Source organism: Xiphophorus maculatus, chromosome 16 (genome assembly GCF_002775205.1).
Source record: "Xiphophorus maculatus strain JP 163 A chromosome 16, X_maculatus-5.0-male, whole genome shotgun sequence".
NCBI classification, from domain to species: domain Eukaryota; kingdom Metazoa; phylum Chordata; class Actinopteri; order Cyprinodontiformes; family Poeciliidae; genus Xiphophorus; species Xiphophorus maculatus.
The window spans coordinates 15,466,215-15,482,807 of record NC_036458.1 but is presented as its reverse complement, the minus strand read 5'-3'; the positions used below and the strand labels follow the sequence as shown (position 1 = coordinate 15,482,807).

At 38.3% G+C, this 16,593-nt stretch overlaps 2 protein-coding genes across 3 annotated transcripts; one reads left to right on the top strand and one right to left on the bottom strand.

Moving 5' to 3' along the window:
- Positions 1-40: 40 nt before the first annotated feature.
- Positions 41-7,255, bottom strand: LOC102238055 (GTP-binding protein 1-like). 2 transcript variants are annotated; one of them, XM_005806339.3, is made up of 14 exons: positions 6,824-7,255; positions 5,376-5,487; positions 5,110-5,290; positions 4,799-4,982; positions 3,883-4,047; positions 3,542-3,665; positions 3,292-3,406; positions 3,056-3,200; positions 2,757-2,939; positions 2,504-2,639; positions 1,730-1,908; positions 1,468-1,629; positions 1,162-1,212; positions 41-1,009 (listed from the first exon to the last, which is right to left on the bottom strand). In XM_005806339.3, exons 1-14 carry the CDS (start codon positions 7,016-7,018, stop codon positions 893-895), a joined length of 2,049 nt encoding a protein of 682 aa, XP_005806396.1. In that variant the 5' UTR covers positions 7,019-7,255; the 3' UTR covers positions 41-892. The 2 variants fall into 2 exon arrangements, with proteins under 2 accessions (XP_005806396.1, XP_023204114.1); XM_023348346.1 differs by lacking the exon at positions 1,162-1,212.
- Positions 7,256-11,251: 3,996 nt separating this feature from the next.
- Positions 11,252-16,593, top strand: LOC102225901 (beta-galactoside-binding lectin-like). Its single transcript, XM_005806313.3, has 4 exons — positions 11,252-11,358; positions 14,165-14,244; positions 15,638-15,809; positions 15,902-16,593. The coding sequence occupies exons 1-4, from the start codon at positions 11,350-11,352 to the stop codon at positions 16,046-16,048; spliced, it is 408 nt and encodes a 135-aa protein (XP_005806370.1). The 5' UTR covers positions 11,252-11,349; the 3' UTR covers positions 16,049-16,593.

Sequence of the window (16,593 nt, the reverse complement as noted above, 5' to 3'; positions counted from 1 at the left end):
TTAATTTGAAATGAAAATGATGCATACTTAGAAACCAGGACTGCTGAAAAGTTTTCTTTTTAATTTGTTTCTTTCTGCAGAAAAATGTCTGAAATAGTCACAAGCAGCAACAGGCCATAACACATGGAGTAATAGATTTACAAGTAAAGCATTATAATCATTAGCAACTGCTTTATTGAGAAATGTGCTGTCTTTGTATTAATGCCATTAATATAAGGTTACCACCAGTTTAAAACATGACAGATACTACTGAATCTAAGAGTGAGTGAGATTAAATATAGTCCAACCATCTATCAGTAAACCTGCATGTGCAGCAAATAAATAACTAGGTTAAAGTAATGCCACAGCTTATTTCTTATAGCTTAAGTTTTGGATCATCGTTTGCCCTGTGCTACATTCATTTGTAATTTGCATACAATTTGTACAAACTCAGGTTTCCAATTTTTACAATTTACATTTTCAGTATAAATAGCACAACACATTTTGTTGTAAATCCACAGAGAACGCAGGAGGGAGTTTCAATTATAGCTGCACTTATTGAAATTGGTCTCCTTTGCTTTCTCCAGCCAAAGCGTTGATTCCAATGACTTCTGAAAACTTAAATACCTCCTCATCCTGAGTGAAACTGGCCTCTAACACCTTACTGCTCTCTAAAAACAAAACCTTTCCAACCGGTGAAGGCAGCTGACAATAAAACACATAACTGAGGCGGTCTCTCTCTCTCTTTTTTTTTTTTTTTTCAGTAGAAAAACAGATATGAACTGGTGTGAAGAGGCAAGGTTTAAGACAATCTCCCTCCAAACGTGTATCTAATTGGTTTGTGGAATGACACTTGGTGAAATTAAAGAGGGAGGTTTCCAACACAAAATAAAATTAAAATGAAGATGACAATTCAGCTGTTTCCTGTTGCTGTTGAGGAGGGTGCTGCCATTGAGTTGGTGCTGCTATTTTGGCCTTTTCCTTTGTGTCTTTGGCCACCCCTTCTCCTTCCACCTCCCCCAGACTTTGGCTACAAAAGGAGAGAAAATGAAAAACCCTTTGTTAGGTAGCACACATTATATACTTTAAATAGTAACACAAGGCTGTGCATGGATCACATTACTGGGCTTTTAATTCAGCTGTCTGCTGGTCCTCCATTGTTTTCGTTCATACACATTTTACCTTGTTCTCTTTGTTGCCCTCTTTTATTTGAGGGTCATCATCTCCCTCCCCCTTTGGATTCAGCCACGCAAGCAAAGAAGAGTGTAAAGTATAAAGAAGTGATGCAGTGTGGCAAAATTTGAGTTTGAAACAAAATAAAGATTTGACATTGATTAAATGAATAAAAAGATGAGTTGGGGACAAAAAAAATGAGGACAAAGATGTTAGGAGGTTAGAATTGATCACTGATCTCCAAGAAGTGGAAGAAAACACCTTAATCTATGGAAGTTTTGAATTGGGAGTGTCTATAGATCTGTGCTGACTCACCGGCTGCGACATGCTTGAGCCGGCCGGCTGTGCTATCGTTGCTGCATCATCGCTGGTTGCCATGGTGCCATCCTCTTTTCTAAGTGGCACCTTTTTTGTAGACTGCATTTTGATTTGTGGAGGTTTGGAGTTTGATGGCATGTTATTAGTGGAGTGCAACAGCTGTAAAGAATTATGAGTAAATAACTCAACTTGAAAGCTCAAATTTCACTTTCTATACTAAAACAGAACAAACACTTCAGTGTCCATGCAACCTTTCTACCTTAGTGATGGTTCCCACAGCTTTGGTGCGACCCTCTCTGAACACCAGCCTCTGGTCACAGTGAAGGTACTCTGGGGTTTTGATGAAGCGGAAATGAACTGAAGCCTTGTCCCCTGTCCTTAAGCAGTCTCTATTCATGGACAAGATGGTGGCGGTCTGTCGTATACTCCCACAGTGGACTGATTGTTGCATGAAGAACAGAATAGGCAGCAGATACATGAATCAATCCATGTTTTGTCTTCAACACTAAATTAACTTTCACATTTTGTCATGTCAGAGCCATAAGATTCAATGCATTTTTGTAGTATTTTATATAAAGGGACTAATAAAGTAGTCCATGATTGTGAAGTACAACAAAAAGCATATATTTCTTTCACAAATAACTATCAAGACTATCAACTTTATGGCAAACAAGATGTCTTGTTTGCCATAAAAGTTTCATTTTGGTTTAATCTGAAAATAGCTTCATCTTTCACATAGATGCCGTGTTCCTCGCACAGTTTATGACAAACTTTAAAAAGATGTCTTATGCTAATTCTTTTTTATTTTTATTATTATTTTCTGCAATGCATTGCACAGGATTTTATTTAGTTGTGTCAGAATAATGAGAGCAGAAAACAAAGTACCAAACTTGACTTGTATGTTTAAATAATTCACAAAACCTCATGATTTTATTTTCACATAACAATCATGTACTTTGTGCTGCATCATATGTAAAATCTCAATGAAATATCTGTTGGATGACAAATATCTCTCAGTGCTGCTGTTACCCACCCATTGCCTGGTATCTGGGGGATATCGTTGTGGGATGATGCAGAACCAGGATTTCAGCCTCAAACTCCCAAGTTGCCTGGGGGTTTAACTTTGGTGACACCATCACCATGCCTTTTCTTATAGACGAACGCTTGATCTTTAGAAGAAAGTGACAAAAGAAGAGAAACAGAACCTTACTCAAACATCTTCGATGCAAAATGAAGACAGCATAAAACAAACTTCTTCCAGAAGTGGAGCAGTTTTTCTTCCCTACCTTTTTTAAAGCAAACGAGGCAGTCTGGCCGCCTCTGACCTCCTTTACAGGCATTCGTTTGCGGTGGATTGATTTAACAGCAATGGGGATGAAGCTTCCAAGAGGATCTGGACCCAGTAGCATGGTGTCATTCAGACGTATGAGCCCTCGTAAGGTAGTTCCTGAAACTACAGTTCCTACTCCCTGGAAAGAAAACCAGGAAAACAGCAGGACTTTAGTGAGAATTCAAACTAAACTAGGTCAAATTTGCTTAATTTTGCATTGTCCAGCAATTTGAAGTTAGACAGTGCTTAGTGTACCGGAACAGAGTAGGTATCATCTATCTGAAACTCAGCAGGCTGGTCGTCTCTGTATGATGTTCTGGAGGAGAGCAGGTTGAGAAACATCTTTAGCAGGTCCATGTTCTCCCCAGTTACGTTGGAAATCTGAAAGATTGGGCACATCCTGGCCAGAAATACACACATACACACACAGGTTACAAATAAGCAGTTTAATTCTAACTATATATTTTGAGTTGTGCATAGACACTCAGTACCTCTCTGAACTGAAGTTTGATGCTGCGACTATCACATCATCTTTGTTCTGTACAAGGACGGGAATCTTCCTGCAGCCAGGAGACTTGAGTAACCTTTGGAGTAACTTCAAGGTCTCTGATAGATGGAAACACTCTCACGTTTACTTCTTGTTTATGAAATTCAAATGCCTTCTAACTATTGATACATCAGTACAATGTTTCTTGAATGCATTGAAAAGAAGTGTTGGTTAGGACATAGCTGAAAACTAACCTTGTAAGATGTTGGCTGGACACATGTCTATTTTGGTTACCACTACGAAGACTGGCACATTCAGAGCTAAAGCCAGCCCAAGATGTTCTTTGGTCATCCCAACAATACCAGCGTTACTGCCAACCTGACGAAACAGAAAAAATAAATAAATAAAATTAGGTGGGTTTTTTTTATTTTGTATATATATATGTATATCAGTCTCATTACACACTTGAAAAACTAGTAAGTCATCCACATAGGAAATCTAAACACTAAATTTGTTATAGCTAAATTACTTTATTAAAATAGGCAAAACCAAAATGTTTTAAGGGGAAAAATGTCCTCCACATAAACTTTCTGACCATAAGCATGCAGAAGTCCGGAAGGTGTCCAGTCATCCCAAACACAGTGGTCTTGAGGTATTTCTCGTGGCCAGCTAAGTCTATGAAGGTAATGACTTTAGAGGACTTCTCACAGATCTTGGTCCAGTCCAGGCTCCCTCCATGACTGTCAGGCTTGTTCACAACCTGGCCACAGACAGACAGGATATTGTTGTGTAAAAAAAGTGTAACAAAACACAAAGATCAGATTAAAAGTCACAATTTGGTACATTTCTGGTTACTTTCAATCAAGAGAATTTTTACTTACTTTATTTGGGAGTAAAAAAATATTTTTTCTACATTTTTGAATAGAAATTTATGTTACATTGTAAACTTTCAAACAGTGGCAAGCATGGAACTGACAGAAGATTTTGTTTGATTAGTTCTCCAACTGACAAAGAATAAGCAGGTTGAGATTGATGTCCGGCTAGATCAATAATACAACAATAAAACCACTTGAAAATAGACTTCTTGAAAAATACTTTACATATATCTGTAGACATCCTACATAGAGATATTAAAGCAACATTTAGGCTCATTAACTGCTACATATAATTGATTTTTCTTAAGTACGAATGATGTTTACATTCATTATGAAGTACCAAGTGAGCCATTGAGTGCAGTGTAGATTAAGCGAAGCTTTGGTTTGTTCCACCTTTATTTCTCCATTGACACTTTAGCGCAATAAAGGTCACAATGTTCCCAAATAGCAGACCTTAGTGATACGTGGGAGTCATGTCTGTTTTGTTTCGGTGTAGCTGCATGAAGTAGCATGACGAACCAACTCTATGTACTAAGTGCATAGAGTCGTGCGCTTGGTATTGCACATGAACATTCTGCCTTCTTTACTGTATTTCTTCGATACACGCTGAACTGACGTCTTATATCTAGCCCTCACCTGACCCTCCTGGTCGAAGCCCAGGATATCGTTGCCCACACTGCTGGTCCTGCCGCTTTCCATCTCATGTTTATGCCTGAAAAGTTTCTGCCGGGCAAATCCCCTGCCATTGTCCAGCTCGCCATGTGTCAACACTCCCAGCAGAGTGCTCTTGCCGGCGTCCACGTTCCCCACCACTGCGACTCTGAAGGGACACAAAAGCACTGGAGAAGCTTTAGAAATGCCTGACAATTGAACACTGGCTCAACCCTCTAACCCTAGGGACAATGATTCTAAATGCTGGCTGTCGCCGTGATATTCCAAATACTGACCTGACCTCCAGGAAGTCCAGCTCACCCACACGCCTCCGAATCAGATAGTCGACCACCATCCCAGCAGCCTCAGTGCGCTCTCTGAGAGGGATGAGGTCAGAGTCCAGCTGCTCACACATTGAGTGTATTGTGGCAACTGAGGCTTCCATGTCTTTCTCATCCAGACCCCAGTCACCACCATCTATCCAAGAGGACATAACACAGCTGTTTATAAACACCAGAGATTTGGGAATGTCTAACTGAGAGAATAGCAGTGTGCTTCTCACCAGAACCCATTCCAACCACATAGATGGTTTCCCCACAGCCATCCTCCATTCTGTCCCGAAGCTGTCGGAGTAACGAATCATACTGCTCCCCGTTTGGGCTTACAAGTGCCAGCTGTTGGGGTTCAGGAAATGAGAGAAAACAAAGAAAAACATACTGATTATTAATAAGTGCATCAGGGATTTATTAATGTTTGAGGTTTTAAAGTGTGAATGGCTCATTTACACATAAAATACAATAATCGACGGCGAAGGTATGTGGGGATGGAGCAGCCAAAGCTGCGTTTTTACATATAAGATCCCAGCTGTCACTCTTCCCATTAAGTCCTTCAGTCACACATTTACACAGTATAGCTGATATTGACACAAAGTCTTCAACTCTTTCAAGCTGCACTACAATAATAGCTGATTTGGATGGCTAACAGGAGTAAATATCTAGTACAAAGATGTTAGCCGTTTTTATCTTTAGAAATCTTAGGATTCACGAAAGTCCTATGCGTCACTACATAGTACACATTATATAGTACATATTTACAGTATTTTTTAAAAAAATAATAATTTTCTATTGAAATATTTAGTTTTAGAAAGCAATCATGATTGTACACCGTCATCAAGATTATCTTTGCATTATTGTTCCTGATGAAGTAAAGAGTAAACATGGTATTACTATAGCAGCAATTATACAACTCTCCAAAGACTAAGATCTTATGTGACAGTATAAATAATATATGTGCATTTCAATAACTGTTGTATATGCTCTAAAGTCAGCAAAAATATGGTTCTGTGATGCAACCCTGTGCAATCTTTGTATTATGACATTACACCTTAGTAAAGTGCAATCTGATGCTTCCAGGAAATACCTTGATTGCTCTCTCTCTCTCTCTCTCTCTTACAGCCAAACAATCAGAATTACATCATGTCAAATATTCTGTCCATTTCAAGAGAATAGATACTAAATATGAGCTTCATATTCATCATTCCATAACACGACGCATGTTGCTGATGAATATCTTCAGAACAAACCCGCTAAATGCTGTTTTGCTTCATATAAGGTGTTGATACTTAAAGATAGTGGACAGTCATTACTTTGGGTAATGGGCAAGCAATTTACGTATCCAAAATAATCTGGTGTTATTATTTGTGTAACATATGGTAAAAATGTGCTTTGAAGCGCAACTAATGCCACCGCTCTCTCGGCTTACGCGCTCATGCATCAGCTGGAGCTAATGTTAGCCACATGGCTAACTATTTCAATAAACGTCAGCAGAAACTGCACCAAACCCAGCATATTCCAGCACAAGCTCTGAGCCCTTACTTTCAAATATAACGCTTAACCTATGCACCTCCATGCAATACGCAATAGTAACAATGTAATTATCCCAAGCAGCATTCATATTTTCATTCATTCAGTCGCGTTAGCTTAGCAGTGCTACATCCAGGCCTAGAGTTACCTTGCTGCTGCAATCAATCCTCCGGTCCTCGGGTTTGCCATTGGTCATGTCCTCATCCTCGAGGCACTCGTCGCCGTCCTCTTCCCCACATCCTCCCCGGTCTGGAGCAAATATACTCGCGGGAACTAAAGCGTCAGCCAGAGCTCCAGAGCCCGATATTATTCCTGGCTCATGCTCCGCTGCTAATGATGCCATTTCGGTGCCAACTCTGTAGTATTAAATTCCAGACTGTGCAAACTGTTGTGACGACGGCCAGCTATCGGACACACTAGCCGCTGGCTCTACACACAAGGGTTTTTAAACTCGCATTCACCACACCGAGAATAACCACACTAAAATTCACCAAAGCTCACATTAATGAAGATCATAACATACTGGTTGAATGTCAGAGCTTTATAGCGAAACGTTTTCTAAATGATGGAAATAGCCACAGCCTCATGAATATTAATACAAAGTGGGTGTGTAGTTTTTAAGTTATGTTCGCAAATAGAGTGCCGTTCGTCTGAATATACGAGCAGGAGACCAATAGGAATGAGGGGGATTGTTCATATATTTAGAGGTAAACCCAACCCATCAGCAGGGAATGGGAGTGCTACAAAGTAATGTAATAACCCTGTAACATTTCTTGAAAATAGGTTTGGTCACAGAAGCGGAACAACATTTAATTTTAAAGTTACATAGTTTTAAAATGTTACACTTCTGACAATAAATAAATCAATAAATACACCATGTTCCAAATTATTATGCAAGCGATATTTTCTCAGATTTTCTTAAATGGTGAGTGCAAATGATGGTCAGTATAATTTTCAGTATAAATCAAATTTTACTGATCAAAGCTCCCCATGAGAACAGTATTTTTTTCAGAAATAAAAAACTCAAAATGCACTGCTCCAAATTATTATGCACAGCAGATTTTCTAAACATTTTATGGATTATAAAGAACTGCAAACTGTCATTCTTTGAATGTGCAGCAGTAAGTGGTCACATGTACTAAAATCAAAAGCTATTTCAATCAAAAACATCTTAACAGACCGAGTTACATGTTGACATGTTACCCCTTCTTTGACATCACCTGCACAATTCTTGCATCCATTGAACTTATGAGTTTGTGGAAAGTTTCTGCTTGAATTTCTTTGCAGGATGTCAGAATACTTTCCCAGAGCTGCTGTTTTGATATGAACTGCATTCCACTCTCAGATCTTATGCTTGAGGAAACTCCAAAGGTTCTCAATAGGGTTGAGGTCAGAGGAGGATGGTGACCACACCATGAGTTTCTCCCCTTTTATCCCCATAGCAGCCAATGACACAGTGGTATTCCTTTACAGCATGAGATGTTGCATTGTCATGCATGAAGATGATTTTGCTACTGAAAGTACGGCTCTTCTTTTTGAACCATGAAAGAAAGTGATCAGTCAGAAAGTCCATATACTTTGCTGAGGTCATTTTCACACCTTCATGGACTCTGAAGGGGCCGATCAATGATTCTCTCCCCATGATTTCGGCCCAAAAACTGACTCCACCACCTCCTTGCTGACGTCACAGCCGTGTTAGGATGTGGTGGCCATCCACCACCAATCCACTACTGTGTCCATCTGGACCATCCCGGGTTGCACAGCAGTCATCAGTGAACAAGTCTGTTTGAAAATCAATCTTCATGTAGAGCTGGGCCCACTGCGACCGTTTCTGCTTGTGAGCTCTGGTTAGGGGTGGCCGAATAGTAGGTTCATGCACCGCAAACCGCTGGAAGATCCTGCACCTTGAGGTTCCAGAGGCACCAGCAGCTTCAAATAACTGTTTGCTGCTTGTGTGTCTTTTGTCTCTTGGATTTCGCTGCCTTGACTAGACCACGTCGGATACTCCACTGGCTTCTGTTTTCTGGACACAGGGAACATAAAAGCAGGAGGCAGACCCTGTTTCTGCCTCCTGCCTCGTCCCTGGAATTGTTTGCCTGAGATTGTCTTCATGTGCCTGACCGGTTACTGTGCCCTGACTCATGATTCTCCTCTGACCCTTCGATAAGTTTATGTCCTTCTGCCTCCATGGTTCTGACCCTGCCTTGGCCTTTGACCTCTGAATTTTGATTCTTTCTTTTTTTCCCCCTGGGTTTACAACCTGCTACCCAATCACTGTGCTACCATTGTTCACGCCCTGGATCAGTCTCCATCTTGCAGAGGTGTTCTGCTCTCTACAACCAACACCCCAGAGACGACTTCTCACCCCTGCCTTCGAACCATCACTTTGCTGAGGAACCCCGAATCTAGCTTACCTTTTAGGAAGTAATTTCACAAGTTTTATGCTAGCCAGAATCAGATGGGATTTTAAGATTGAGGTTAACACTCAAATGAGTCGAAGTTTCAGTAATCTAACTGATTGAAAGTGAAATGTAAAAGGTTTGAGGTTGTCCACACTGAACTACTTTTAGTTGTGGTTAAAATTACAACTGTACATTGTGAAGTAAAGTCCAGCATATTTCCAGAGTATATATATAATGGATGTATTGTATGTAAGCAAATATATGTATTTGCTTTTCACAGGGTATGGAAGTAAGGCAGATGTCCTTTAAAGTCGGACAAATTATGACTGTTACTGGAATCCCCAGAGCTGATGCCTCGACGGATGTTTTTCTTTATCTTGACTTTTCAAAATAAAGATGTGGCTTTTTCAGATTGGGTTTTTGTAGTTTCTCTGCTAAAATTACCTCAGGGAACACAAATGAAGACATGACTTAAACTTTGACTTAAACTTTAATTCCTGTTTTATTCTTATAATTTCTTGTCTTAAACACCATTTCAAGGGAAGTATTTCATTCTCAAGTCAGTTGTACAGAGGTGCTTCCCTGCAGGATGATCTGTCAAACTTTTTAAATGCAAGATACTAAGTTTTTTGTTCTATGTTTTTGTCCACTGCAGCTTTTCAGTGAACATCGGGATAGACGAAAACAGCCTGGCTGTCCATCTCAATCCCCATTTTAACTGGGAAGGATGGCAACTGGTCTGAAGTGGAAACAGGAGTGCTTCCCTTTCCGCCAAGGAGGAGTTCAAGGTGTGAGATGCGACGTATTGACGTATTTTTTAGATGTGAACCCAATTTTTCTTTTATATTCTGTCTTACTGTTGTAGATCATTCAGTTCACAGAGGCAGGGTTTGTGATGAATCTATGTGGCGGTTCTAGATTCGACTTCCCCAACCTCCTGGGTGTGAAAAAGTATACTTTCTTCAGCTTCACTGAGGATGTTCACATTATAAGAGTTGAGGTCAAGTAAACCATAAATCACTGAAGAAATGCTGACTGCATTTTGTTTTCCTTTTATCTGTAGTACATATATTGCCAACGGTTTTCTGTAGCTGCTGCTGGACTGTAATGCTTATAGCTTGGTAATATTAAAATTTTGAATTTCTTGGCAGCAGATTTATGTAAAGACACTATCAATCTTTCAAATATGGCCTCAGAAAAATGTCAGTGACACTGCTGCTCTAAAAAAAGAAGAGCGGTTTTGTGTTTTGGTCAGTTTCAAAAACTCAGTAAAAACATGTAAACATATAATATATGAAGTGCTCTCTCTGTAAATATGAATTTGTATTGTTTTTGTACTTAAAACCCATGACCAAGTCTTTTCCTTACGTGTACTTTACATTAATCAATATAATGACAATAAAGCAAACTTTTTGTCCAGGATACTCCCTTGTAAAACGTATGAATAAGAGAATATCTTTTTTTTTAAATGTGTGCATCTCATCTGTGGACTTAAAATTAATTTTTTTGAGAAAACAATTTATATCTTCACAGAAAACACATAGTAATGTTGGTGATAAAGCTAACCTTGAGCTTTATAGCAGAAAGAAATGCCCACATCTTAACACAAACATAAATTGACCCGAGTTATACACATTTCTCTTTCTGAATTTTAAGCTTGTAAAATTTGATGTATATTTTTTGCCATTTTTGAGCAACAACGGGAATTTCAGTTGTGTGTTAGGAGTTTTAAGTGAGTGGCCTGTGACTCACAGAGGCAAACCCTCAATCATTTTCCTCCAAAAGAAAAAAAAGCATTGCTTTTTCAAAAACTCTGCTTGCCATTTGATCATGCTGAACGTTAAACTATTTACAGTAATTGAACGTAAGGCAGCTGGCTGCACTAAATATTTATCTGTCTCCCGGGTGACAAATACATTTCTATTTTTGTCCACAACTCTGGGCAGTGTTCCCTTTTATATAGGCAGCCTTAACTCCACTGCTTTCAAACTACTAACCTGAAATCAGTAGCTCATCTGTCAACTAATTAGACTTTACTGAGGCTGGAGTAATCTTTAGACCTCTATTTTCAGATACTAAAACTGCCCCTTATGTAGGCTGGCTGGTTGCTGGGTACAGCGATCCTATTTGTTCCGCAGAGTGCCACTCGGTGTGAAGGAACCTCCCACCCTGCATTGCATATAGTCTCCAGTCTGGGTGTAGACGCTGAGGCAAGACCCTGCAGTACTCACTCTTTTTTTTCAGCTCCACTTGATTCTCTTTATCTGCAAAGATGGTGAAAGTAAGTATATTTTTTAACAACATTTCTGTCCTGCTTCTATAAACTTCATATTTCATGAATAATAGGTGTAGTCTTAGGTCAAGTTTATGTGAAAATGGCAGCTGGTGTTGCCTTTATTTTTGTCTACTCATGTAACTGAGTGTTGCAGATTTGTGCTTTGACTACAGAACCTTGCTTGGAAACCTTCAGCTTAATTCATTCAGGCCTCTCTTTTCATTCAGGCCTCTCTTTAAAAGCCTTTTATGGGCAAAGCATTCACAGCAGATGTGAGCAAATTGTAGACTTTGCAACTTAATAACAATGTCTTAGCTGCCAGATAAAAGTACAATGTTAATGTTCTCACAACATTTCTCTAAAAGTAAGAAATAATAGCACATCATACCATGTGTTAATCAACTCGCCATTATGAAATAGTCTGAATACCATTCTAGCCTCTAATTAAACTCCGGGGTCATAAACTAAGCAGATAACAATGAAGCCCTCTGTCTTATAAAATATTGCAGAAAATATATTTGCCGCTGTTTGAGCCAGTGGTAAACACATTTAAAAACAATTAATCAGGGAGAAGAAATATAAAATAAATCACTTTTAACAAATAAATCAATATGATTCTCATGTTTACTGCAACTTGCATACATATTGCAAACAAAATCCTATATTTTGTCACATTACAATTTCCGAATGTAACTTCATTACAACTTATGTAGTAAAGTTGTGTACAATTATGTAGTGGAAGTAAAGGAAACATGTTTTTTCAATTTTTACAGAACATTTTGAAAAGTGTGACATGCTTTAATATTCAGAACCATTCACTATAACTGAATCTCCAACTTTTGGGATATCACTCTTACAGCTTTGCACATTTGAAGTCTGAATTTTCAAAGTTCCTCATATCGTAAAAAGAGCATTATGTGAACCTTTATTTTCAGGTCTTCCCAAAGATTTTCAATAGGATTTGGTCAAGACTCTGAAAATGTCATTCCAATGATTTATTATGCCTTGAGCCACACAGTTACATTGATGTGTGTTTTTTTCTCTCTCTCCAGGGATATTAACCTCTGCCACAGTCTGTAGTCTTTTGCTACTCAGATTTTCTTCCAGGATTGCCCTATGTTTAGCACCATCCGTCTTTCCGTCAATTGACAACATTCTCTGTCCCATCTGCTTAGTCTCAGAAATTTGTCTTTTTTGCCTTTTTTTCCATGAGGAACAGATTTGTAATAGTAGCCCTTGTGACAGATTCTCCCACATGAGCTATGAATCTGTGCAGCTCTTTCAGAGTTACCAAAGGCTGACTAGAAAAGCATTCTTTGGCTAATGCTCTCTTTCACTTCCCTTTCACTTCCCTTTCACTTCACTTCTCTTTCTCTTTCCCTTTCACTTCTCTTTCACTTCTCTTTCTCTTCTGTTTCTCTTTCACTTCTCTTTCACAAATGTAGGGTATTTTTGTGAAATGAAATTTCACAAAGACACCCTACATTTGTTGGTTCATCACATTACACTTTGTGATTGTAAAATGACAAAATGTGAAAAGGTCAAGTGGTATTAAAAACTTTGCAATAAACTGTATATCTTGGACAGAACAAGTCAAAGGGGAGAGGTTATTTGATTCTCAAATAGAATGAGGGAATGTTTCATTGATGTTGTTTATATGTGTCACCCTGAAAATGTCAGAGGTATTAAGTTAGCTTGCACTATGTCATTGTGTAACTAAAAGACGTGGCATAAAGCATTAAGCACCAAGTGGATGGAGATTGCAGAGGCTTGAGGTCAGTCTGACCCAGAACACATCTCACACAATTCAATACTGAGTGATAATTACTGCAGATACCTAACGGATGACCTCTATGTTGAAAGAATGTCTGATCCATGTGATTCTACTTCCTTCTTCCAAGACTTATAAATGATGTTTTTTTTGGTTTGTAAGATTCAAAAATAATCACAGCTTACCTCTGCATTCAAAACAGGGAACTCAAGGGACAAAGATCACTATATGTTGGAAAATACTGACAGTATTTCACTCCAATTTGACTATGTACTTATTTTAATGTTTTATTAGTTATTTTTAGGCAACCATTTAGAGTCTTGTTGACTGTAACACTGAAGCAATCAATTAAAGCTTCTGAAATGCACTTTTTTAATGTAGTCACGTAGAAGAAGATGAATAAAAAATCGGATATGATTCTTCAAATGTATGTACAGATGATTAAAAATAAGAAAATGACAATTTTCCCTAAACAGAAACAGATGTGAAACTGGAAAAAAACGTTGTTGTTTACCATAGCTACCAAAGCTATGAACAGATGTATGATGCTATACTATATTTAAAACAAATTTGCTATGCATGTGATGTCACTTTTCCCTTATTTATGGCACTGTACATTTCACATGGCAGAATCTTAGGAAGAATTGCCCACACAAGTTAAGTTTCTTATTATAGCTCAGTTCAATATTACTCTCTATATTGTACATCAGTTATTTTTCCACTGGCCGGTTACCATTCTATATAGTAAGGAGGAAAGTATTACTAAAACGAACAGCAGTCAGCCCTCATCGTTTTTCAACACGTTCAACCTCTGGCCAACTTGGCACTATGCAAACATTTTTTTGGCAACTGTGAGAGAAGAGAGAGCTGGAATCTTTGCCGAATTGGTCGGTGGGAGTGTAATTGGAAACACATGTTGTTGCTGTTTAAACAGAGAAAAAGAGTAGGGTGGTTTTGCCTTTGGGTATTATTAGGACTACATTACTATGCAATGTTTCTTTAGGTGATGAGTCACTGACCTTCTCTTCCAATTGTGCACAGGGTATGATCGTTAAGGATATGTCCTTCAAAGTCGGACAAACCCTGACTATCGTTGGAGTAGCAAAACCTGATGCTACAGAGTGAGTAAAAACTACATTTGTCTCTGTTTCTGTGTCTGCTTTTCACATTAGCCTTATTTGGTTTTCAGCTCACACTAAAGATAGTTCACATTGGATTTGCACAAACATTCTTGTCATGGGATCTTAAAAGGTTGCAGTGACGTGATAACAGATGCAACACTAAAGTCATAAGACTCATGAGACTTCTTCCTTCAAATTTAATAAAACTTGTATTTTTTTTTTTGACACATTGGAAAAAAGACAGATAGAGACATCAACACTACTTTCTGACAGCACTAAAAAAGTAATCTGCTAAACAAACTGAATTTAGTTTATTTATATAATACAAATTCACAGATTCTTTTCTGCGTGTCCTGTTGTATACAATCCAATTCAATCCAAATTTTGATCAGATCAATCAAGTTCATTTCGAGTCAATTTAATAAAAAGAGTCAGATTCAGATTCACCTGCATGCTGCCTGACCTGTCCAAATGTTGATATAATACTGTCAAATTTAGTTGTAACCAATAATTGGATAAACTCGCCACCTAGAGTTGACACAAGTGATTGACTTTGGAGCAATCCCTTTATGGTGAAAAGAGCCACTCCTTTCCACTCCGGCAGAACCAAATTATATGAGCGAATATCTGAAAGATTGGGATTTAAGAGACAAGAAGTATACATGGAAAAACCCATAGAAATATTGGTCTGGAAAAGCTTTTTATGGTAAAGAAAACAAATGTCATACAGAGTTAATGGCAGCAATAGCTCTGTCCATGTCTTCGTCCAGGAAAGAGAAAAAGCTAAAAGCAAAGAAGATTAGAGCCAGGGCTAGTTTCATTTGAAATACAACAATTTAAAATAAAAATAAAGTTAAAAGGAGCAAAACAGTAGTGCTGTCAGTGACTCCATCAAGGGAAAAAGACAGTTAAACACACTCGAGCAAGATGTACTTTCTGTTGAGTGCACAGAAAGTACACAAAACAAAGCAGCAATAGTGACAGCTAAATAACAGAAGCAGTAAAACACAGTTAAACATAATTTTTTTGAGGAAAGATCAAACTGAGATGGACAGAAAGTTTATTGTCAGGAAAGAGGCACAGTTAAACACGAAAATAATATGGAAAGAAAAGAAAAGGGGAAATCCAAATGTAATTGGCAGCAGTTGTTGCCATGAACTTGGCAACGTAAAGTAGCAGGATTAAAATAGCACAGTGCAAATGCAGTTGATACTTTCTTTTGCACTCTAATGTATAGCAGTATAACTACAGTAATGGCTCAGATAATAACTATGAACTGTAAAAAAGCAAAAGCTTAGTCTTAAAAGTAGACAGGGTGTCTGACACATGTACAAAGCCTATAATAATGATAAAATATTATGCATTGTTACTTTTTGTTTTTTGTAACCTGCAGCTTTGCTGTCAATATTGGCCCCGATGAGCAGGACATCACGTTGCACATTAACCCTCGTTTTAACGCCCACGGAGACGAGAACGCAGTCATCTGCAACTCCTACGAAGGGGGCAACTGGTGTGAAGAGGTCCGTGAGGGAGGCTTTCCTTTTCAGCAAGGAGAAGAGTTCAAGGTGTGTCCATACTGTCAGAAAAGTGTCACAGCATTTCTATCAATCATGTTTTCTTGTCAGTCTTCTTCTGTCTAATGTATTCCTTCCTTTAGATCATCATTGAATTCACTCCTGCTGAGTTTGTCGTGACCTTATCAGATGGCTCTACAATCCACTTTGCCAACCGCATGGGTGCAGAGAAGTACTCAGTCATCAGCTTTGAAGGAGAGGCTCGCATCCGCAGCATCGAAATCAAGTAAACCTCCATGTTCTGAAGAGTATCTGAACTGGCAGTTAGATACCACATGTGCCGCTTGCTTTCAAAATTCTCCAAACATTTGTTTCCAGATTTTGATATTCAGCAAATTCATGCCCAGGTTTAGGCTTGTTTAGACTAGATGCATTCACAAATAAAAATAAAGGTGGATAGATAGCACCTGTATAGAGTAAGAATCCTCGGATGTGCAGAGAAAAATATGCATACTATGAGTTTTGTGACTGGAACAACTTTTGTTTTTGCAAATTTAACAAATGACCAAAGACCTAAAAAACATTGATATGTTTTATAGTGTTAATAAGGTTTTGAGTTTGTCAAATTGTCCAAACATAATTACACACATATGCACACTTGTTCTTGTTTTTGCTTATGGATCTACCATTTTTCTTTGACATTCCACTGGAATTACAATGTTTACCTGTAACAACATCTGTTAAAAATGATCAACATAAATAAGCACTTCAGACATGTCAAAAGTTTTTTTTTTTTTTCCTTGCCCAATAAAATCTGAGTATTTGTGAAAAAGCA